The sequence below is a fragment of the Carassius gibelio genome, chromosome A15, assembly GCF_023724105.1.
Source record: "Carassius gibelio isolate Cgi1373 ecotype wild population from Czech Republic chromosome A15, carGib1.2-hapl.c, whole genome shotgun sequence".
Classification (NCBI taxonomy): Eukaryota; Metazoa; Chordata; class Actinopteri; order Cypriniformes; family Cyprinidae; genus Carassius; species Carassius gibelio.
The window spans coordinates 12,424,888-12,448,307 of NC_068385.1; the positions used below are offsets into that span (position 1 = coordinate 12,424,888).

At 37.8% G+C, this 23,420-nt stretch overlaps 2 protein-coding genes across 3 annotated transcripts in view; one reads left to right on the forward strand and one right to left on the reverse strand.

Annotated features, from left to right (window-relative positions):
- LOC128029227 (cell surface glycoprotein MUC18) overlaps positions 1-13,715 on the forward strand; it is a 34,133-nt gene extending 20,418 nt beyond the window's left edge. The window contains exons 2-15 of the mRNA XM_052616870.1: positions 1,631-1,749; positions 2,504-2,753; positions 2,877-2,947; positions 3,023-3,107; positions 3,197-3,376; positions 3,593-3,720; positions 4,047-4,182; positions 4,273-4,385; positions 5,467-5,608; positions 5,792-5,910; positions 6,177-6,333; positions 7,525-7,563; positions 11,112-11,241; positions 12,343-13,715. Of these exons, the coding sequence (XP_052472830.1) occupies positions 1,631-1,749; positions 2,504-2,753; positions 2,877-2,947; positions 3,023-3,107; positions 3,197-3,376; positions 3,593-3,720; positions 4,047-4,182; positions 4,273-4,385; positions 5,467-5,608; positions 5,792-5,910; positions 6,177-6,333; positions 7,525-7,563; positions 11,112-11,241; positions 12,343-12,457 (1,784 nt within the window). The 3' untranslated portion in view covers positions 12,458-13,715. The remainder of the gene's footprint in view (positions 1-1,630; positions 1,750-2,503; positions 2,754-2,876; positions 2,948-3,022; positions 3,108-3,196; positions 3,377-3,592; positions 3,721-4,046; positions 4,183-4,272; positions 4,386-5,466; positions 5,609-5,791; positions 5,911-6,176; positions 6,334-7,524; positions 7,564-11,111; positions 11,242-12,342) is intronic.
- A 364-nt stretch (positions 13,716-14,079) lies between these two features.
- LOC128029226 (E3 ubiquitin-protein ligase CBL) overlaps positions 14,080-23,420 on the reverse strand; it is a 31,734-nt gene continuing 22,393 nt past the window's right edge. The window contains exons 5-16 of one of the 2 annotated variants that reach the window (XM_052616868.1): positions 22,419-22,540; positions 21,539-21,676; positions 21,323-21,410; positions 21,096-21,227; positions 20,787-21,011; positions 20,322-20,453; positions 19,780-20,148; positions 19,606-19,697; positions 18,409-18,561; positions 18,184-18,293; positions 17,885-18,091; positions 14,080-17,258 (exon numbers count right to left, since the gene is read on the reverse strand). In XM_052616868.1, coding sequence (XP_052472828.1) covers positions 16,981-17,258; positions 17,885-18,091; positions 18,184-18,293; positions 18,409-18,561; positions 19,606-19,697; positions 19,780-20,148; positions 20,322-20,453; positions 20,787-21,011; positions 21,096-21,227; positions 21,323-21,410; positions 21,539-21,676; positions 22,419-22,540 — 2,046 coding nt within the window. In that variant the 3' untranslated portion in view covers positions 14,080-16,980. The remainder of the gene's footprint in view (positions 17,259-17,884; positions 18,092-18,183; positions 18,294-18,408; positions 18,562-19,605; positions 19,698-19,779; positions 20,149-20,321; positions 20,454-20,786; positions 21,012-21,095; positions 21,228-21,322; positions 21,411-21,538; positions 21,677-22,418; positions 22,541-23,420) is intronic. The other variant, XM_052616869.1, reaches the window with a different exon arrangement.

Below are 23,420 nucleotides of genomic sequence, written 5' to 3' on the forward strand. Positions count from 1 at the left end.
GTATTCACAGGCACCCACCCCCTTAGTGCCCCTTTTTTGGTTTGTGCCACTGTCCCTCAAAATGTCTGCTGTAGCATGTTGGCAGACTTTTTTTTTTTTGAAAGTATCTTATTCTCGCCAAGGCTACATTTATTTGATCAGAAATATAGTAAAAAAGGGTAATATTGTGAACTTTCATTTTAATTTAAAATAACTGTTTTCTATTTGAATGTTTTTTAAATTGTATTTTATTCCTGTGATGGCAAAGTTGAATTTTTAGCAGTTACAGTCTTCAGTGTCACATGATCCTTCAGAAATCATTCTAATATGCTAAATTGCTGCTCAAGAAAGATTTCTTATTATCATTAGTGTTGAAAACAGTTGTACTGCTTCATATTTTTGCGAAAACTGTGAGTTATAGTTTTCGAGGATTCTTTGATGAATAGAAAGCTCAAAAGAACAGTATTTAAATGAAACATTTCTAACATGCTTTTATTGTCACTTATTTACTGCATACTGAATAAGAATATTAATTTCTTAAACCTACATATATAAATTGCAATGTGTTCAACAAGGGCAATATTTTATTGCCGTGAGACACTACAAAGGGGCACAGCATTAGCATGCTAACTACATCACCACTTTGAAAAATATTTGGAAATCAAAGTTATCAAGGATTCATTTAATTTTGTAAAAAAAAAAGATGATTTTTCACCACATGAGTCTTCAGAAACTTCAGTGAAAAGCCATTATAGATAGCTTGGTCCTACCTTTCGTACTCCGTAAACAAGGTGAATGTTTGATGGCAACAACAAAGAACCTCAGTCTTACGCTAATGCTGCTAATGCACAGGAAATGCCTTTGTTGGGAGAAACTAATCAGATTTCTGTAATGTGAAAGCATTCCCCCTACTCAATTATTCCCTTGTAGTGCCCACATGACCTCATAGAGTCCAGAAAGGCAATTTACAATATATTTAAAAGGTTGCAGAGGAGCACCGGTGCAAAATCAATTGGAAATGTGAATCCAGATTATACACACTGTGAAGCGTGTTAGCAAACTATTTTCCTCATAGAACAAACAAACAGCATGCCAGAATGACAGCAGATGGATGTTTTTGTAGTGTCTCGTAGTGAACAGACTTTTGAGGATGAATAGTTTCAGCCTCCTCTTGATTCACAGAGCTTTAACAGAGAGAAAAGCTCATTTCTGGCAAACAGTAGGTCACTTATTCTCTAGATAAGTCGAGTCTTTCTTCCTTCTGAGGCGTGACATGCAGGAATGCTACAAATGAATTTGGACATGGGTGGGCTCAGTGAATTCCACTCATAATATCTTCTCACTTCAAGTGCTTTGATTTGCAAGTGCTTTGCTCCCACTAGATCGGGCTTTTGAGATGGGAACATGGGTGGTCAGAAGTGGTCTTCCCCATGCCCTATTTCCTGTTAAGAGGTCACTCCATTCAAAGGATATTAGTAAGGTGCTTAGGGAAAAGGTGTCACAAAAATTGTCCAGCAAATGTGGACCCTTTTACTCCTGCTCTGTGACATAATAGTGTGGGTAAACCCCGGGAGGATAACAATTTGACTTGACTTTGTCAGTATAAATCTGAGGAATATTGACATTTCTGTATGTGTTGATGTGTTTTCAGCATGGGCTGTGGTGGATGTGAGCATGGAAGACTGGGTGGATGTATCTTTAAAAGACCAGGCTGTGATCCCCTGTATTTACACTCTAATGGAACCAGCCAAGATGATAGTCTGGTTTACGGTGAGAAACAGGCATATTCACACTTTACATTATTTTAATTTACAAATATCAGCTAAATGGGTAATTATTATTAATAATGCCTGGGTTTACAATTCACCCCCAAAATGTATCAATTAAGAAATAAAGCTATTAAGGCTAATACCCTATTAAGAATAGTAAAAAAAAATATATATAATGTTTAAATTAAAATAAGCTTAAGATTAGTATAACAATTACTATACTGTATAGAGTAGTTTATGTATTAAAAACAATTATATGACTTATTGTATATAAATACTTATTGTATACTTATTGTAAAATAAATACTAAAATAAGTACTTTACACTAGGAGAAAGGAGTGTTTAAATAGATTTAATATAAGTAAATGCAAGTTTAGTAGTAAGTAAATTTTTTGGCAATTTCTTTCAGTGGAATTTCAATAGAATGTACACTACACATCATTACTCCAGTCTTCAGTGTCACGATCCTTCAGAAATCATTCTAATATGCTGATTTGATCAGCGTTGTACTATGGTTTTATGGAAAACGTAATTTTTTTTCAGGATTATTTGATAAATGTAAAGTTAAAAACAGCATTTCTTTTGAAATATAAACTTTTTTTTAACAATTTTGATAAATTCATTGAAACCTTACTGAATTAAAGTCTTAATTTCTTTAATTAATCTCAACATCCCCATACATTTGAAGGGTAGTTTACAAATCTAGTCTTACAATAAATGTTGAAATCTGAACATCAGCGTTTTTGACTGTACAGAAATTGCCAGGCAGGGACCAAAGCAGGAGGAGAATCTACTACTATGATGGCCAGAAAAAGTTTATTGAAGAAGGCAGTGAATACGCCGGGCGGATCAACTTCACACACTCTCATGAACCACAGAATGCACGCGGAAGTGCCATTCTGATCATCAACAACGTGCAACTGAGTGACCAGAGGGAGTTCATCTGCACCGTGCATAATGTGTCGACAGACATTGGTGAAGGGCACACTCGTCTCCAAATATTCAGTAAGACAAAACAGACTTTTCCCACCTGTTTTAGAAGAGCCTTTCCAGGCTGGGAGATCATAATAATATGCCTTTTGACCTATAGCGAGCTTCATGCTAACACCAAACCTCTCTGTCCTTTAGACTCACCATCTCTACCTGTGATTGAAGGTATGCACACAGGGGTTTCTGTTACTGTGGAGGAGCCATCAAAGGTAGAGCTCAAAAAAAAAAAAAATCAGTTTATGTACACTTTATAAACTTTGTATAATTATGGTGTTTTCACTCAGGTTGCACTCTGTAAAGTGGATGATGGATATCCCAGACCCAACATCACATGGTACAAGGGCAGATTCCCTCTCCAGCAATCAGAAGGTGGTAATACAGGACAATTGAGTGAACTTTCTCCCAAACAAAATGTAATTTTATTTGACAGTGTCAAAAAACATCTGCATCCCTTTTAGATGTAAAGATTATGGAGTTAGTGACAACCAAACCCAACGGCCTGTTCACAGTCCACAGTGAACTGTACATTAAGGTTAAGAAGACAGATGAAGATGCCCTTTTCTACTGTGAGGTCAAGTATTTTGTCCCTGGTGGAGTGAGAATGAAAGAGTCCAAAGAAATCAACATCACAGTTCACTGTGAGTCAACTTCCTTTTAGCCTACATTTACTATTTAGGCATAGTTCACCCCAAAAATGAAAATATTCATAATTTTCTCATTCTCGTGTCATCCAAATCCCCATGACTGATTTTCTTCTGTGGACTGATTGATTTTTGAGCATACAGTGGACCGTGCTGCCATCTGTTGGATCCACAAAGCACAACAGTGTCTTACCATTTCATTTCACTTTTCAGACCCTACAACAGAAGTAACACTGTCCGTAAATCCACATGATAGGTTAATAAAAGAAGGCGACACTGTGGCGATCCGATGTGTGGGAAATGGAAAACCTCAGCCCATTTTTTCTTTCACACATAATGGGGTAATATTGCTGAAATCACCGCGTTCATTATGTTCATTATGTCTACTTAACTAAATACATGTTTACTAACAACATAACTAATATTATCTTAAAGGTGTATATTATTAGCCATATGGACATTACTTTGACACACTCATCTCTGACTGATAACAGAATACTTTCTGATTGTAACATTTTCTGTAAAGATTGCTTTGAAACAGTATGTATTGTAAAAAGCGCTATGCAAATAAACTTGAATTGAACGTCAGATGTTCTGAAATCTCTGAAGCATGTGGAAAACAGTCCTTAGATCACCTGCAGTTCTAATTATTCTCATTTTTTTCTAGGATGAGTTGAGATCAGATGAGGAAATGCTGCTTCTGGAAAATGTCAAGCGATCAAACAGTGGGACATATGTGTGCCAGTCATTTGACTTAGAGACGGGGACTTCTGTTGAGGACTCCGTTAATATCACAGTGCACTGTAAGAGCATGTTCCTCTGAAGTTCATGTGCTGAGATGATGTCAGCTTTTATCTTCATGGTGGCTAACACCTTTTTTCGTTTTTTATTAGATCTGGATCATATTGTGGTGACACCAGAGCAGACAGTTCTGGACCAGGACGGTGATCTCACCTTAACCTGCAATGCCTTGTCTTCTTTACCCACACAGACAGTATGGTATAAGGTACAACAATAAGATGCAGTCAAAACTGATTGTGACGCCACGCTGACCTGTAGTTGAGGTTTTCACCTTTTCTGTATGGATAGAATAAAATAAAATAAAATATATTTCAAAATATAAAAAAAATTAATTTGCTAAATATATATATAAAAAATGTGTCTCTGTAAATATATTTTTATATATCTACCAATATATATTTTTTATAAATGTTTGTGTGTGTGTGTGTATATATATATATATATATATATATATATATATATATATATATATATATATATATATATATATATATATATATATAGAGAGAGAGAGAGAGAGAGAGAGAGAGAGAGAGAGAGAGAGAGAGAGAGAGAGAGAGAGAGAGAAAGAGAGAGAGACATTTAAAAACATATTTTTCCCTCTGTATATTTCAGTCCATTAAAATACATTAACATTATGTCAAATTTAAAGAAATATTTGTATTCCAGTTTCAAACATGTATTTCATATATTTCTAAATCAAATATATTTTATATAGTAAGCATATATTTAAAACACATTTTGTTTATAAATACTTTTTTTGCTGCATGGGTTTGTATGCTCTCTTATGACTTTTACGCTCACTAAGGCTGCATATATTTGATCAAAAATACAGTAAAAACAGTAATATTGTGAAATATTAATTTTCAGAAGAAAATACAACAATTGTGATGTTTGATATTTTTGTGGCAACATTTGTTCAAGATTCTTTGATAATTAGGAAGGTAAAAAAACAGCATTTATTTGACATGGAAATCTTTTGACACATTGTAAATGTACTGTAAGTTTTGATACATTTATGGGTCTTTGCTGAATGAAAGTATTGATTTCTTGAAGATTGTCCTGGTCCTAAACTTTTAAAAGAAAATGTTAGACTAATAAAGACCCAAATATTGACCAATACCATGTTCATGTTGTCTCAAAAGAGCTCAAGGCCAAGACCCAATATCAAAACTACAAAATATAAATAACATCCAACATATATAGCATTAATCTGCTTGTTAAACGGAGCTCTTGAAATACTCAAGAATGTAAACTGACCTATTTGACATTGTGTTTCACTGCAGCATGACATGTTGCTGGTGGAGGGACATGTTTTGGAATTAAATAATGCCTCTTATGACACTGCTGGGATGTATATGTGTAAAGTGACAGTCCCTTCCCTGCCTGGCCTACAAGAACTAAAGTCTGTGCAAATCAGTGTGCGAGGTGAGTCTTTGCCTACATTGTGCGGACCGAATGTACATACGGGGAAGTAAACCTGATTTAGATTAATAAAAAAACAAAATAATATAAAAAATATTAGCTCAGTATATAAAACATCACCAATATTATAGAAAAAGCAATAGGTTTTAAAGTGTCTTGATGACTAAACATCTAAACCTGTTTTAGGGAAGCCTAAGATCACAATGGAGATAGCAGTGAATAAAGCTGACCCCTCTGTTAACCTGACCTGCCACGCAGAAGGCTACCCATCCCCCACCATCACCTGGACCCTCTCTGACCTATGGGTATCCTTATATCAATCAGATTCTGACCAATCAAGAACCATCACACAGTCACAAAGATCTTCTGCTAGTAATTTAATATGTAGTTAATGGTTGTATAGAAGTTCAGGCCTGTCATTTGATAAGAAAGCTGCATGATGAGGTGATTCAAGAAACCTCTTGCGTAAATCATGATGTGCAGTTGTGAGTTACATTATTCTAGATTAATGGAATCCTGTCAGTTTTATGGACTTTTTAAAACTGATATTACCATGACAAAATATATATAGACTGGGCAGCCTGTCCCTGTGCCAGAAGTGGAGGACCAGAAGACGGACACTGGTGTTCTCAGCATGATCTCTGTGAGGGCCAAGTCTAAACTCACAGTTTATTGCAGCGCTGCCAATGAGTTTGGGACAGCAAATGTCTCTCACAAGATTGCAGCATGTGAGTTTATATTTTCAGAATTTAAGAAGTTCACCTTTTATTTTCGGTTGATGGTCACAGGTAAAAAATGAAATATTTCGATATATTAATTAATATATTTTTATGACACAAATAATTATTATACATTTTTTATGTATCGTTCCCAGTTTAGGAAACCCTGGCATAATTTAATGTTTAATGCACTTCATTAAATTTATATGAAATAATGTAATATATTTTCTTTCTCTTTGCTTTTTTATCTTATTATGGTACGTTTAATGGTAAGTTTAAAACAAGTTAGGTAAAAAGTAATCTAAAATGTAGTCATAATACATTACCTAAAATGAGTAACCAAGATTATGTTACTAACTACAATTTACATTGTTCTTTAAAAAAAAAAAAAAATTTATCTAAGTTAATTAATTTGATCAATATATATTTTTTTAAATATTATTATATTCATATTAATTAGTCTTATTATTAATTTAAATAAAATATTATATTTAAATTAAAATAATAGTTTTTTATTTTAATATATTTTAAAATGTAATTTATTCTTGTGATGGCAAATCAGAATTTTCAGCAGCCATTACTCCAGTCTTCAGTGTTACACGATCCTTCAGAAATCATAGTAATTGTTAAATCGGTGCTCAAGAAATATTTCTTATTAAACTTGAAAACAGTTGTGCTGCTTAATATTTTTTTAATAAACGTTAGTCACACAAAAAATGATTAAGGATACGTTTTTTTTGTGAATAGAAAGTTCAAAAGAGCAGCATTTATTTGAAATAGCCTTTGCATAAATGTCTTTACTGTCACTTTAATGCAGTTCTATACATCTTGTTAGTCATCCTTTTAAATAAAAAAATAATAATAATAATTCTCACTGACCGTAAACTTTTGAATGTTAGTGTACAAATTAATATTATCAATTATCATTTTTAGCCTAACCTAACTTATATAACCTAAATTATGAGGTGTCTTGTTTCATTATATTATTTAATATATTAATTCATGCCATTTTATTTTTAATATGCTATTAAAATGGTTAGTTCCTTTAATGTTTAATGTCCTTTAATGTAAATGAACATTAACCATATTAAACCAAATATATTCTGTAAAGTGTTGTTCATTGTTAGATAATGTTAACTAAAACAGCTAAATTATGCAAACAAATACAATCTTATTCTATACCAATTTTTTCTTGTGTAGCTGCACGTGTGAAAACAACTCAAGCAACCAGTACTAAAGGTATGTTTTATATTTTTTTCATCCATCAGTGCAGTGACTGTATTTTGACAGAACACACATTTGAGATTAAATGACAGAACGTCTCGGTTACATATTTAAACATCGTTCCCTGAAGGAGGAAACGGAGACATTATGTTAGTGACTGACGATATCGGGATCCCGCAGTGCAGGTATAAAAAGAGAGCATGTGCGGTCGCACAATCAGTTTTTCGCTGAGAAGACGAGACTGTGTGCCCTGGTCGTACAGCGGTGGTACAGCAACTGTGACGATGGAACGTAATGCCTCCGTTCCCTCCTTCAGGGAACGAGGGTTACATACGTAACTGAGATGTTCCCTTTCAGTCAGTCACGTTCAACGTTATGTTAGTGACTGACGTAATCAGAATCCATATGGAAAACACCACTATTGCTGACCCCCTCCAGTGCCCTGCGAAACCTGGCAAGTCCCCCCACACCAGTTGGGGCAGAAGACAGGACAGGGCTTAGGCAGAGGAACCTGCACTGCTGTTCCATACAGTGAGAATTGGATAACAATGGGAAAATGTACCCAAGAAGGGGAACGCTGCGGAACCACATACTGAGCATGGGAGGTAACATGTGGAAATTACACATATGGACTGGCCATACGGCAGTGCTACATATGGAGGTCCCTGCAGTAGACTCAGCCCACCTGGGGTGAGATACTACACAGCAGAGACAGAAGAGATCACAGAGAGGGAAGCCGTACCATGGAAGAATACACATGTGGGATCACCCGAAGGGGGAGTCACTACACACGGGCACCTAGCCCAGCAAAAGGGCTGACCTTGGGCATTCACACGAGTGCTGGACCTGGCATCTGGCGCTCCGCCACACCTGACTGCCGAGGGTACGGGAGGGACTTCAGCCCAAGAGGGAAACTGAACTGAGAAGCACTTAAGTGCACGTATCCGGTCCGTAGAGGGGAATGGCGCAGCAAGCGTGATTGACACCGAGCTGGTCCAGCATTACAGGCCATTTGAGGCAAGTACGCGAAAGGACACAGGCTCTACATGGAGATTATAGAATCTCGCAAAACGTGTTAGGTGTCGCCCAGCCGGCAACACTACAGATGTCTTGCTATTGAGTCGCCCCATGCCAAATCCCAGGAGGAAGCCACAGCTTTTGTAGAGTGGTCTCTCACTCCATGGGGGCACAGTAAGCAACGGGCCTGATATGCTAAGACTATAGCCTCCACTATCCAGTGGGCAAGTCTTTGTTCAGAGACAGCCTTTCCCTTCTTCTGTCCACTGAAGCAGACAAAGAGCTGGTCTGAGGTACTGAAGCTCTGCGTGCGGTCCACTTAAATGCGCAGGGCGCAAATGGGACAGAGCAAATCGAAGGCTGGGTCTGCCTCCTCTCGGGGCAGTGCTTGCAAGTTCACCACCTGATCCCTGAAAGGCATAGTGGGAACTTTGGGCAAGTATCAGGACAACATGATAGTTGGCCGGCCTGAATTCGAGGCACGTATTGTCGACCGAAAATGCTTGCAGGTCCCCGACCCTATTGACCAAAGCCAGTGCAGTGAGGAGGGCTGTCTTCAGTGACAGAAACTTAAACTCTACTGACTGCAGCGGCTCGAAGGGCTCCTGCTTCAAGGCCGTCAGGACCAAGGGGAGATGGATGGTTCACCCTCCTTGCCCCCCTAAGGAACCTGATGACTAGGTCGTGCTTCCCAACGGACTTGCCATCTACTGCACTGTGATGTGCTGCAGTAGTGGCAACATACACTTTGAGAGTAGAGGGAGACAGCCTTCACTCCAGCCCATCTTGCAGAAAGGAGAGCACAACCCTGATTGGGCATCTACGGGGGTCTTCCCGGCGGGAAGAACACCAATCAACAAACAGGTTCTACTTCAGTGTGTACCAATGGAGGAGATCGTGGGCGAGTTGCGACATGCGATGGGAGTGCAGACCGCCCTGGTGGTTGATGTACGCCACGGTCGCAGTGTTGTCCGTACAGACCAGAACGTGCTTGTCGTGTAGCCTCGATCTGAAGCAGCGCAGAGAAAGCCATACTTATAAATGCAAATTTAGCTCAGTTCAGTGTCAGCGGTTGCTTACAGCATCATATTCCAACCAGATACAACGCAAAATAATGTTTCTGCTAAAAACTGTAACTGAAAATATACTTTTTAATTAAATAATTGACTTGATTCAAACATTAACTATTTAAAAAATGTATGTAAGTAAAATGTCTACTTTTAAGGTTTTAAATAAGTTTTTGGAGAATAAAATGTCAAAATTTGGTTCAAATAATGTTACATTGTCATTCAGTTTAACACAATATTTATGCAAAAATTCAAACAACATGCTTATTCTGACGTGTACATATTAAAATAACTAAATGAATAATGGAGCATACTAAATTTGATTGTGTTTTAAATTAGTACAAAATTCTTACTGACAAATGGGCAAAACCTAGGATAGTGGCAAATTTAAAAAATGTCCAATTACAACTCATTAGTATTTGGGGTGAAAGTAATTAGTCTTTTAATATGTCATAAATAGATTTTTGTGTTAAATATGCCTGACAAGATTGTTACACTGAATGACATTTTACTGGGTGTATTCTGTAAATCAGGGCAAAATGTATGATATTTATGTTTTGCTCAGAAAAACAAAAACAAAATTGCAATTAAATAAAACTGAAAACTTTTTAAATTTTTTTGTGGGGAAAACTACAACAGTTTAAAGCAGTATTACACTTTTCTTTTATGGTTAAACACTTTTTCGTCTTTGACCCATATACATATATACAATCCTTTTTTTTTTTTTTTTTACAGTGCCCTTCTGTTAGTGAACAAGCTAAGGGAAACTAAATGAACTATATCCAGATTTGATTTTCATATACTATTAAAAAAAAAAACATTTTGTGTAAAATTTTTCCATAGACCCTAGCACTCCATAAAGATCCCTACATCACGGTCGAACCCCAGTGCTTTTACAAGAAGCGGAGAAGCTAAAATGTTCAAGTTATGACAATAACTTCCTCAAAGGTTCTGAGACAGGAGTCCCATGATTTAACTAAAGTAAAGCACCATGAGAGATAAAGTGATGTATGAATATAACTGCTGTTTGGTAACTCAAACCATTGTCAACACAGGAACAGGATTAACCATTCCAACAAATCAACCACGTACAGGTTTGTGTTGTGAAACAAACAGCAGCCTGACCACTCATCCTCCACCACATAAGAACCCCTTCTCTGGATGTGTAAAAACCATCATTTCTTATGCTAATCCGAACTGTGACCGAATGAATGATTCCAGAATACTTTTCTTTCTATATCATTGCCCCCACAATGTGTCATGCATCATCACTGCTTCTCTTCGATCAGCGCTCTCAGAATGCACTTTACGGACAGCTCTTTTGGAAATGAATTGTTATAGTAAAGACTATGTATTTCAGTCAGACATATAGGAAACATTCACCCAAAGAATGTCTTTCAGGCTTTACTTTTTAAGTGTGAGCTTTTCCTTCACCTGTCATTGCATTAACTTCAGCCTGCATTTCTCCTCTTAACACAGGAGGTGGCAGCGGAGTCATCATAGCGGTCATGATCCTCTTCCTCCTCCTTATAGCCATACTGGGCAGCATTCTCTACTTCCTCTACAAGAAAGGAAAGCTGCCCTGTGGACGGTCGGGAAAGCAGGATTTGTATGTGTTTTTTGTTTATGAAAAAAATACATATTATTTGAATATCATAAAATAAGTATAATTAACATGGGCTTAATTTTAAAATGTAATGAATATGATATGTACATGATTTACCTAACCTCAAGCCATCCTAGGTGTATATGACTTCCTTCTTTCAGATGAGTTCAATCAGTCACATAAAAAATATCCTGGATTTTCCAAGCTTTATAAAGGCTGTGAATGTTCCGAATTATCCATTATAAACAGTACTCCACACAGCTCTGAGGGATTAATAAAGGCCTTCTTGAGTGAAGAGATGCATTTGTGTAAGAAAAATATCCATATGTAAAACTTTATGATGGATGGATGCACTTTTTTGTGCTTCAAAATCTTGACCACCATTCACTGCCATTATAAAACTTGGAAGAGTCGTATATAAGGTGTATATGACTTAGGATGGGTGAGTAAATCATGGGGTAATTTTCATTTTTGGGTGAACTATCCCTTTAAAATGCAGTATTTTTCGATAGTAAATTACTTTTGTCCCATGTTAATATATAGGAAATATTAGGAAAAGCAATTTTTGCAAAGGCAGTTTAAAAGGAATGTGCAATTTGTAGGTTCATTTAATTATTTGATGCTGTAAAAATGACACACTGTACCTTTAAATCAGTGTTGTTACTATTAATGAACTATGATTATAATTATTTTTAAAATTTGTTAAGCTAAAATATAATGTTAGATGAAAAACTTAGAAAGCTATCTTTTCACATCTCAATTTTTTTTAAATTGTTTAAAATTTACTAAAACTAAAATACATTAAAAACTAAACATGTTTTTGTCAATTTTATTCGTTTTTTTTTAAAGACAACTTAATTACTAAAACTTTCAAATAAATCCTGAACATTTAAAAATGAAAGCAAATTCAGCATATTAATAAATCCTATAATAGCATATACACAATACTAAAATAACACTGTACCTTAAGAATACAGCAAAAAAGTAGTTGACTTAATGCCCTAGAATCCATGCAGTTCACGCTAAATATGAGTCTGGAAAGTATTTTTCAGTACATCCTCATGATACAAAGCACTGATATAATCTGTTGTTTTCCTCCTCCAGCATGAAGGAAAAGGCCAGTAAGGATGATATTGTGATGGAGATGAAAAGTGGTAAATCTGAAGAAGTGGTACTTCTACAAGGAGTCAATGGAGACAAAATGTCCCCCACTGAATAGGTCATAACATCTGAACAAAGATACACATTATTATCCAATCAAGACCCAAGATTTGTAAGACTGACACTTACGGTGCTATGGAAACCTGATTATATTTCCTTTCACTTATAGTCAAAGACTGATAAACTAAACACACATGCGGAGTGAGGCTAGTGGTCTCTGTCCTACAGCGTCCGTCTCAGGGTGAATCCCAGTCTTAGTTCTCATTTGCCCATGTTTAATATTTGTCCTGCTATATTCTGATTCAATATATAGCAAGATGATCCAAAAAGTACTCCAGTATTTACAAATTTTATATAAGTATGAGATAATGTATATATTAAGCTGTTTAAAATGCCTGAGACACTGAAAGGTTCCGCTTAAGAATCTTTTTGATAATACACGTCTCTTTGTTGAGGGGGTTTTGAAGAGTGCCGAAGACTCATTATTTGCTTTGTGCTGTCAGTGTCTTATCTGAACCTGCTCTCATCTCTGCCGCACCATAGTCCATGCACTGAACCATCTTCACCACTGTAAACATTCATCTGTCCTGTGGATCAGCGCTGAAACTGTCCAATAATAAAGCTTGAGGGCACTTTCTAAACAAATGATTTGTCAGGAAAAGTCTCTTGACACGGCTGACAGTTTATCCAAATACTGTATGCAAGCAAAATGTCAGGATCATGTCATGCCTCTGTGTTTGTATCTTTATTTTTCTTAGCTATATCAAGTTACGTTCACTGCGAAGGACGAGCGAATGTGTTACATTCATCCTGTAGAGTTCAGCTGTAGTTTTTTATTTTTTTTTACTGCCATTACCTGCTTTCCTCGCCGTGCACTGAATGTAAATAATAAAGACATACATGACCAATCTTCCCATTTTTTAGAGGGAATATTAAAATGCATGTGGAAGTCTGCATTCATTTAACACACTGGAGAGACAGTTGAACGGGAAAAAAAATGCAGGTGTTATTTTTATAAATACTTTTTTTTTTTTTTTTTAAACATTGTGTATTTTATTCACATTTCTTAAACCATATTTTGAAGGTTTATAAATTGTATCTTAATCTATGCAGTATGTACCCTGTACTGCAAGGAAAGAAGACCTAAAGACGGATACAAAAGTCCTTATTACACTGAAGTTCACCCGTTTCATTTCCTCTGGTTTGTTAAGCTGCTTTTGTTTTGTGTCAGTGGTATTTTTGTTTATGCTTGTTTTTGAATTTTCCTGGTATTTCTATTAAAAAAGGCTGGTTTACTCGAGCCTTAATTTTGTCACAGTTTTTGCCAAAATTTATTTATGTCCGCCAGCAACCGCTGTTCTACACAATAGTTCGAAATGTTGGTAAAGATGGGAAAAAATATAAAAAGGCTTTTTATTTTAGAATGTTTAGATTCTAATAAATCGAAAATTACAGCTCCGCATATTCATTGTAACACAAGATTCACACGGAAGTAAGCGTTTCTATAAAAGGATTGGCTAATATCAGACTTCCAGAAATGTGCTCTGGTCAAGTTTCAGTACTTCAACTTTCCATTCCAAAAATATTTCTTAATAAACTGTAGGTCAAATGGTAATACCTCGTATATCAGTTAGTTTATGTGTGCCGGTTTGAGAAAAGAAACAGACACTGTGGCCATGATGTTTGTCCTATTGTTTTAATTAACAGTATAGCGCTGTGCATACTTCCAAAGTGATATGAGAATTAGCACAAAAGAAAGAAACCCTGGCATACTCAGGCAAGTTATGGCAAAATGAGGAGCGAGCTCCGTCTTGTGGTTTGATTCGAGACATTCCAGTAAACAGAAAGATATTCACTATGATGTCCCTGACCAAGCCAAAGAATCATTGAACGACAATGGAAACGTTTCCCAAACATTCATGAGGGAAATCATTCACTCTTTACAATAAACAAGGCCTTTTTTCCGGATAGCAGAACAAAATGACGGTCACATCTAAACATATGGCACTGCTCACAGTAATATTCACATCAGTAAACAAAAATAAAATTCTGACATGTACAGGAATGCAAAAACGAAATAAAACAGCCATTTCCACATATTCTATGTATAAGTAACTTTACACGCTTGATTTTAAAGTGACAGTATCATAGCACAAATTGGTACACTCTGTGCCAAATATTGTACACACATCCATCACACATCATCATCAAGAAATAGTAGTACAGTAAAATGAAATGATAAAAACAAATTTATCACCTTCTCATCTCTAGACTTCATATGGTGCAGAAAAAAACAAAAACAAATCAGATCTAAACCATCATTTGCTTCAAGGCAACAGAATCTACAAACCAAGAGTTAACAGCCTACAATTTAAAATTAACAGCTTGCCTGATCGTAAGCTCTCAGGGTTGCATGTGTACCTACAAGACTGAGACGTGGAAGTACCTGCAGGCCCAGTGCAACATTCTCTCTAGGGGATAGTAGGGACTAAAATTGGGCCACTTTTGATGTCAGTCATTTCAATCATGAGTTCTTGAGTCCCACATGAGAGGCTCAAACTTACTTTAATGTATTATTAGTGCATTGAAATGTGCTGGTGCAATAATAATAACTGGAAATATTAAAGCCATAGGTAAGCCAAAAATGAAAACATAGTTCTTTAACACTCATGTTGTTCCAAAGACTTTTTTTTTTTGTGAATTACAAATTTTACGCATTCAATGGAAGACCAACGGAGGACCAATTTCGTTTTGGACCCCAGTGACATTCACTGTATGGAGAGAAAGAAAAAAAATCCTAAGGATTGGAACGACATGAAGGCGAGTAAAATAATTATGTTTTTGTGAGCTGTCCCTTTAAGCAACACAGAATGAATTCATTTGATGCTGATGTTATTGTGAGTGGCTTAGCATTGTGTTCACACTGAAAACGAGACCGTCTTGCACTTGTTTAAAGTACGGTGTAAATAATGTAGATTCTGTTGAAATGTATGGTATTCCTGAGTACAAAGGGGAGATGGGAAGAACCTTCTCCCTAACAGCAGGCGGACTATGGGCGCTGCAATCATGGCTTGAACATGGCTGCCGCTGAAAGATCGATACAATTGGTGTCAGGTTAAACAGAAAAGAGGCCCTCTGCGATGAGCCCCGTGACACACATCACCATTTTGATAATGTAATACAATTGATAATTGTATGTATTTCAAGCAAAACGCTATGTACCTGGATGAAAACAAGACATCACATGCACACGCACGCACACACACACACACACACACACACCAAATCAGCTCGGCTCACACTTGCACAAGTTGCTTCTGATTTCAAGTATGCTACATCAACAAATTACATACAACCGATACTGTCACTTTAAAATGGGTTAAACACAGTATTCACAAATGTACATTTAAGGCTTAATTGTTTAGCACTAACAATAATAGCAGCAGTAAAGCACTTCTGTATTAATAACAATAAATCCAAAAAAATTATAATAACATTAACAATAACAATATATTAAGGTGATCAAATGAAATGATGATGAACAGCTTCATACAAGAGTCCGAACCTCCCCAAGAGTGATCTCAGTCCCCACCGAATACAGAAACTTGGCCAGGCCTTGGACCTTTTTAAGCAAATACTTCTTTTTTTTTTTTTTTACTAAACAGTTTCACTTCATGTCAAACCTCTTACCCTTTATCAGTTAGAGAACACTATCTTTAGTAAACACACTACTTCACAAAAGTCGGGGACCATCATATTAACGACACATTCAGATTAGAACAAACAAATTACATGTACCCTTCATCAGCATGTTCCTACTGGGAATCCGAAGGACTGGCTGTCCTTAAACATTTGGGAAGTGAATTCATGGTACAGTACAGTTACAGTAATGCTTTAAAGACATAACAAGGCTGACAGAGAGCCAATTTCTGATGCCAGCCACCACGTGCTTAAAAATAAAATTCCCACCGTACCCTGGAGGTCAAGGTCAAGCGGAGAACAGGTTGCTTTCGGCTGAGCAGTTTTTTTGAAATGGGCGACTGCGCTGTGGGGGCGGACATGTACGGCATGCTACTAGACAGTCGAAAAATGAAAATCACACGCGAAAACAAAATGTACCGACGCAACACAAGTAAAGGCCATTTTTCATGCCAGAAAATGCTCGGCTGCAGTCTCCTGTTTCACTCCCTTTAGCTATCTGAACTCCGAGGCCTAATACTTCACACGCCCTGATCTCTGCAGCTGAAACTCTCCAACATACATGTGTATATATTAACTATACTCAATATTCTGATTTATATATTAAATCAAATATAAACACATACATGTTTTTGTCTTTCTTGTTTTTGTCCTTAGGGGACATGCGCTGCCTTCAGGTTGAAGAAGCGGCCGCAACAAACCCCTCATTCGTCCGCATGAACGAAGGAGGACAGAGAATCCGAGAAGTGTTACGGAGAAAGTGTCTCTCGCAGTCACTAGAGCTAGAGGTAGAGCGCAGGTTCGTGCTCTTTTCTTCTGGAGTCCGAGACGAATGCGAGATGAGCGTGGCTGGGCCGTGACTGGATGCTCAGAGAGGTTTCGCTATGTTAAGATATGTGCAGTTGAAGGGATGGACACAAACTCCCTCAGGATGTTCTTGGCCATCTCAATATTGTTCTGTGCAATCATAAGGGCTTTTTGGATGTCCTGATGGGAGTAGCCCTGGCTCAAGAGGTGCTCGATCTCACTGCTGATCTGATGGCTGGGTCCTGGGCTCGCTCCAGGGGGAACAGGGCTGGTGCTGGGCCTGTGATCTGAGTTGATGCGACGGGGAAGAGGCTTAGGAGGCCGCTCGGGGGCTTCAGTGGGGTCCGTGACTGCTGAAGACATAATGTAGAATAAAAATTTTCAATAAAAGTAAATAGACACTGAAGTCTGAGATAATGATCATACCACAGTTGCTGTTAAGGAAGCCATGACACTCTCACGGGGTTGAAATTTGATCTAAAATAAATAAAGGTGGAAAAAGGAAATGCCGGAGCTATATTTGCTCTGTAAATATATCTTAAAATGCTGACTACAACAGAAATCAAAAGATTGGACAGACTTTGTTTCCTCATCTAAAACATATTTTGAGTGCTTGAAGCTATTGATGAGTTCGATACAATAAAATATAAGATGACTATATTACATGAAAAAAAAAAAATTGAAATGTTGCCTCTGCAATGAACCAAAAGTACTAAAATAGTTTCAGTAAAAAAAAAATTCTTTAAAAAGCACAAACTAATCAAAATGACAATAGACCATTACAAATGTACTAAAATAAAACTGAAAACTGAAAATATAAATATAAAAGCGAAGACAAAATACTATAAAAACTAGTTTATGAATTTATATAAGACTAGTACATATATATACATATATATATATATATATATATATATATAGTATAATAAAAAGCATATAAAAAAATAATAATGCAAAAATAACATTCGGTTTGACTTACTTGCTGCTGCTCCGAGCTCGGTGTCTATGGAAAGACGGCTGAAGGCTGACGATGTAGGGTTAACATCTGAAAGTGTGCGTCGGGCGAGGTTGGTGGGTATATGGGGCTTGGGATAGTCATAGTTATTCTCCCCCTCCTCCTCACCACATGCACCAACAAGATCCCTCGGGCCATTAGAGCAGGTCAAAGGAGGCAATTCAGAGTAATCTAAACAATGACAGAAATACATTATTACACATTTTAGGAATATACTAGCACACTGCCTATATGAAGATGAAGAGTTTTTAATATCACAGTACCTGAGTCACTGGCCTGATGCGGTCCAGAGGCAGTAAGGGCCTGGGCTTGGATGTTGTACATAGCTTCGTACATCTGTGGGCTTTCTGACTCCATTTCACTGAGCATACCCCTAGAGAGGTAAACAGTGACTGTCAGTAGACTGAAAGAGATCTGATATCTAGATCTAGTCCATTCAGAGTGTCTCTTGATGTATTGCACCTCCATGGCTGCTTAAACAAGTTTACCTGGGACTGAGGGAGAGTGAAGGAGGTGGTCTAGGCACAGCTTCCCCTGGAGCAGAGGGCAGCACTGGCCGAGAGGATGGAGTCATGTACTCCGACTCCTCATCGTTTTCACAGGCGTCCTCCTCGTTCTGAGCTTCGACTGCTGGGAGAGTCCTGGCAGCACAGGAGAAAGAGTCAACACACATGTTACTGCTAGCTTTACTGACAGGTTCAGCGTGAGTGTAGGAAGTGAGGGAGAGTTTTTATTATTAATTACTTCAGACAGTGAAATATTTGGGTTCTGTCCATTAAATATATATATATATATATATATATATATATATATATATATATATATATATATATATATATATATATATATGGAAATAGTTAATTAAAGAATGGTGATTTTTTTTAGGAGTGTAGTGCACAGGAAAAAAAAGCTCAAAAGACTTCATCTTCAAATTTTTGAGTGCAAACCATCCTTTTAGGATTGAATGATTTGGGGAAAAATTTATTTGGGTGTTGACACGGGTTTTTATAAGAACAAACTCAAACCATGAAGTGAACTGAGTCAGAATCTTTTTTTCATAGTTCACTAGTTTCAGAATTAAACTTTTATTATGGATGAGCGTTTTTCTTTCACTTCTTTTGGACTGATGCACTGCAGCCCCCGCTGAGTGCCATTAAACAGCTTGAAAGATCAAAGACAATTTTTTTACATAACTCTGACTAGATTTGTCTGAAAGAAGAAAGTCATATACACCCGGGATGCCTTGAGTGCGAGTAATTTATGGGCTAATTTCCATTTCTGGGTGAACTAACCCATTAAAGAAGTATTTTTCTACCTCAGTGCACAATGCGTCTAGTTTTTATGAAAAAACAAAAACAAAAAGTAGCCTAATATGTCGACGTGCAGTGCGGATAGTCTGGAGTAGAGCTCTGAACGGAACTGTTTCGTAATGCCGCTCCCGCTGAATCTCTGTCCACTCCCGTGATTTTTGTGGCCGCTTCCAAGATCAGATATTTTGTCAGTGAGTTCAGGATCTGCTGAGCAGCAAATACTCCAGCATGGTCTATCAGTCATCTATTCAAACTCAAGCTTGTGTAGGATGCAGGGTTGCAAAAACCGTGTTTTTGTACTTTTAAACTAATGTCCTGGGCTGATTTTTCCATGGGTAAACATGCCCCTAGTCTTTATGGCTCTATGGCACCTACCTGATTGCCAAGGAATAGATGGCATTAGCCGAGGCAGATGGCTTTACTTTCGGGCTGTCGTAATCTGACCCAGGATTGGATGACCCGAAACTCTGCACATGAAGCAAATGAAGGTTATATAAAAGTTCAGATTAGGCTTCTGTCAATGTGTAAATGTAGCATGTGCATCCTCACTAGCTGGTGGTCGAGGCTGGGGAGACCATTGTTTCTCGGGCCTCCTGCTCTGGCATCGAGAGTGGAGGGCAGTTGGAGAGGCAGAGAGTGTCTGTTTGAGAGTTCTCGAGACCCACGGGAGTCTCCACTTGCTGGTGGTTGTGATGGGGCTTTGGGTACGGGCCGGGAGTTCCAGTCTGGCATGTTGCGGTTAGGAGGGGTAGGAGGCAGTTTGTCCCGAGGAGGTTCTCCGGGTGTACTGGGAAGAGGGCGTCTTGGGAGCCGGTTGTCTGCTCCGGCTGGGTGTGGTCGGTCTGGAGGAGGTGGCGGCGGCAGGTCCCTTAGGGATGGGGGAAGTGGTAACGGCTTGTCTTTGTGATGGGATGGGGCCTGGCAATGGGTTGAATAAACCAGATATTAAGAACTGAACATCAAGAAGCACTCGGCTTATCCCAACTCTAAAAATTTTCTTCAGAGGTGTTTAAAAAGACTGCTTAATACTTTCCAAACTGAGGTACTGAGGGTGAAAAACTTGGCGAAACATTCCATGCTAGTGGATTTACCTTGGATGTGGCGCCTGGACTAGAGGCCCCAGGAGGGTTGGTGGGTCTGAGGGGAATCAGATCCAGCCGTGGAGGTACTGGGGGAACGACAGGCTGAGGGGCAACTGACATCGGCGAGGGTGGCCTCTCCACCTGAAACAAGCCAAACCATTCAGCATACATCCTTACTGACACTTAGAACTCACGCCAACATTTCAAAGCCTCTACCACAATCTGGAGCTGACTAATACTGAGATGTCTTTGGGAAAAGTTATTTGGTTTGGATTTGTAGGAATTCCTATGTTAAACTTTAAAACAAGAACCTTGTACACAGTAAAAAGAAATAAATAAATAAATTGAATGAGGCAGGTGACCGCTAAATCAATGCTGTTCACTGAAAAACAGGTTGAGGTGTAGTAGAAGACATCTTGTTGAAGGTTTAACAAAGCAGAATGGTCCTCATAAAGAGATACAAGTTGTTCTCACTTTAGAACCAACCAGCTTGCTAATCATGAAAGGAGAGTCCTCCAAGCGATCATCATCATCATCGTCGTAGCTGGGCGAAGGTGCTCCCTCAGCCCCAAATATGCTCCTGCAGCCTCCATAGGAACCTCCACTATTAGGGTCCTTGGGATCGAAGGGGTCAACGACGATGGGCTCGGTGCCCTTAATTTCACAGCGACAGAATGGGCAGCCCTGACCTTCCGACTCCTAAGAGAGTGAGAAAAGAAATCGAGAGTGAGAAAAACACCTGCACGTGTATCCAGACTAATGGACAAGGTTCTTCAGATTTACCTGCCAGGCTGTGAGACAGGAAGTGCACATGAGATGGCCGCAGGGCTCGATTTTCACATCCTTGTCATTCTCAGCACAGATCTTACACAGTTGGAAAGTAGAGCCCATCTCACAGTAGAGCTCATACTGCTCCTGTAAGCGTAAAAAAAAAAAAAGGAGATTTTCACAGATTATCCAAGACACATGATGGATTTTGGTGTGTGAGATAATAAAAAACAATAACAGACCTGTGTGACTTTGATATGGTCTTGAGGTGAGGGCTCACACAGCCCTGTGAGGTCAGGGTTCTGTGTGCGGCCATCGGGGAAAAGGTAGCTAAATGGGAATAAACAGTCTATAAGACACACTGAAGATTTGAGGGAGGTGAAGTGTGACATCTGATGCTTTATTAAACAACTAAAATTGAACAGATGTTCTGTGTGTTTTAGACAGAGCTGACTTACAATCCTTCCCTAAAGCCATCGATGAGGGCCTGGAAGAGGGGTTTGTTATGTGGAATGGTCTGCAAGATATTCCCATCGGCTGTGACGTAACCAATAGCCCACTGGCCGAGTCTCGTACAGCTCAACCTGAAGATATAGCTGTAACCAAGAGTAAACGTGACTGTTTCAACAAATACTTATGAATGAGACAAAATAAACAGGACAATCTGACAGTGTCAGATCAAGTCATCACCGAGAAACGCATGTATCAGGTTTGATTACTTTTGATTACTTTTCTTTGAATCGAGAGCACTTATGACATCATGGTACTTTTACAATACATCTATTGATGGGAGGTCCCATGCTGTCCTTCGGGCCATTTAGAAATAGGGATTCAAGCAACTAATGATGCATTGTCCTATCACAATCCTATGTAACTCCTGTCACTAATAATGTCGCAGATAATGCTGCTGTAACAAGGCTGATGCCACGAACATATAGGAATGAAAAAGTCTTGGGTGAATGGCTGAAGCTCAAGACACCAAGAACTCTAAGTACTGGGACCAAGTAGATAGGGGTCCCCAAAATTTTTAAATACAATAAAAACTTTTGTGTTGTTTTAATGAAGAAAAGTAACTGATCAACATTTGCACTGATTAACAGATAAAAAGACTAGAAAAAATAAAGCTGTAAGAAAAATATTTAAAAGAAAAATTTATAAAATACGATAAAATAAATAAAACAATAAAATGAAAAATAAAAATAAAAATCATAGCTTTTTTGTTGTTTCAAATAAAAATATAATTTAGGTTTGGAACCATTATCCTATTGACTATGTGAATTTTTAGTTTAGCATGAAGTACCCCTTTACAGTGGTGTGTGTGTGTGGTATTTGTGTTACCTGCCAGGCTTGTGGATGAATTTTTGCAGACGAGCTTTGACTTCATCATAGGTGAGAAAAGCCATGTAGCCTGGATGAGTCACTGCAAGACTGTTCCAGTTTCTGAGCAGTGATGACCATGGCTATATAAAAAAAAAAAAACATACATAGTTTTTTTTTTTTTTTTAAACACCATTCACACTGTGAATTTAGTATAAGTATTAGTATGTGAATGTATATACGGATAACATCTGACAGCAAAGATACCCATGGTCAAGTGATGACCTCTAATATCCATTTAAAGGGGTCATATTGGGGTCGTACTGATGATTCAAACACAAGTTTTGAGCAGTGTAGAGTAGCGCTTGTTGTTTGTCTCCAATCACAAATGCAGACATGGTTTTAGGTTTACACAACGCGATACGCAACACATAAAAAGACAGTAAAAGTCATTATAATCAGTAATTATGTCAACACTGGATGCAAAAAATACCTCATTTATAATGTTTTTTGTTTTTGTTTTGTCGGGCAGGGACACATGGCATCACAGTAAGGTAAGGGGTGTAACATTTCCGTCACATGCTTGAGGAATTCGGCCAATCACAATGTACTGGATAGCTAGCCAATCAGTGTACACCACATTATGTGGAAAATTATGTGCTTTTTTAACCTTAAACCGCATAAACACATTGCATTACACAAAAATACACAAAATAAACACATCATATGACCCCTTTAAGAGATGAAGACAGTCTGAGACAGAGTGCATTATGGTTGGAGTGGAAGGAGTGGTTACGCTGTATGCCAGTGACACCACTGAACCAAATGAACTCAAATCTCTGTATATAAACATCACTTAGTGTCGGTACAGTTAGTAAAACAGGCGTTTGATTCAATGCCGAGATGCCTATGAGAAGCCCTCGCAACTGAGATGTGCAATGACTTACACTGGCAAATTTAAAACACACATCAATCTTATTTCCTTTCCTAAAGCTCAACAAAATCACAGATGCAGTTTATCAA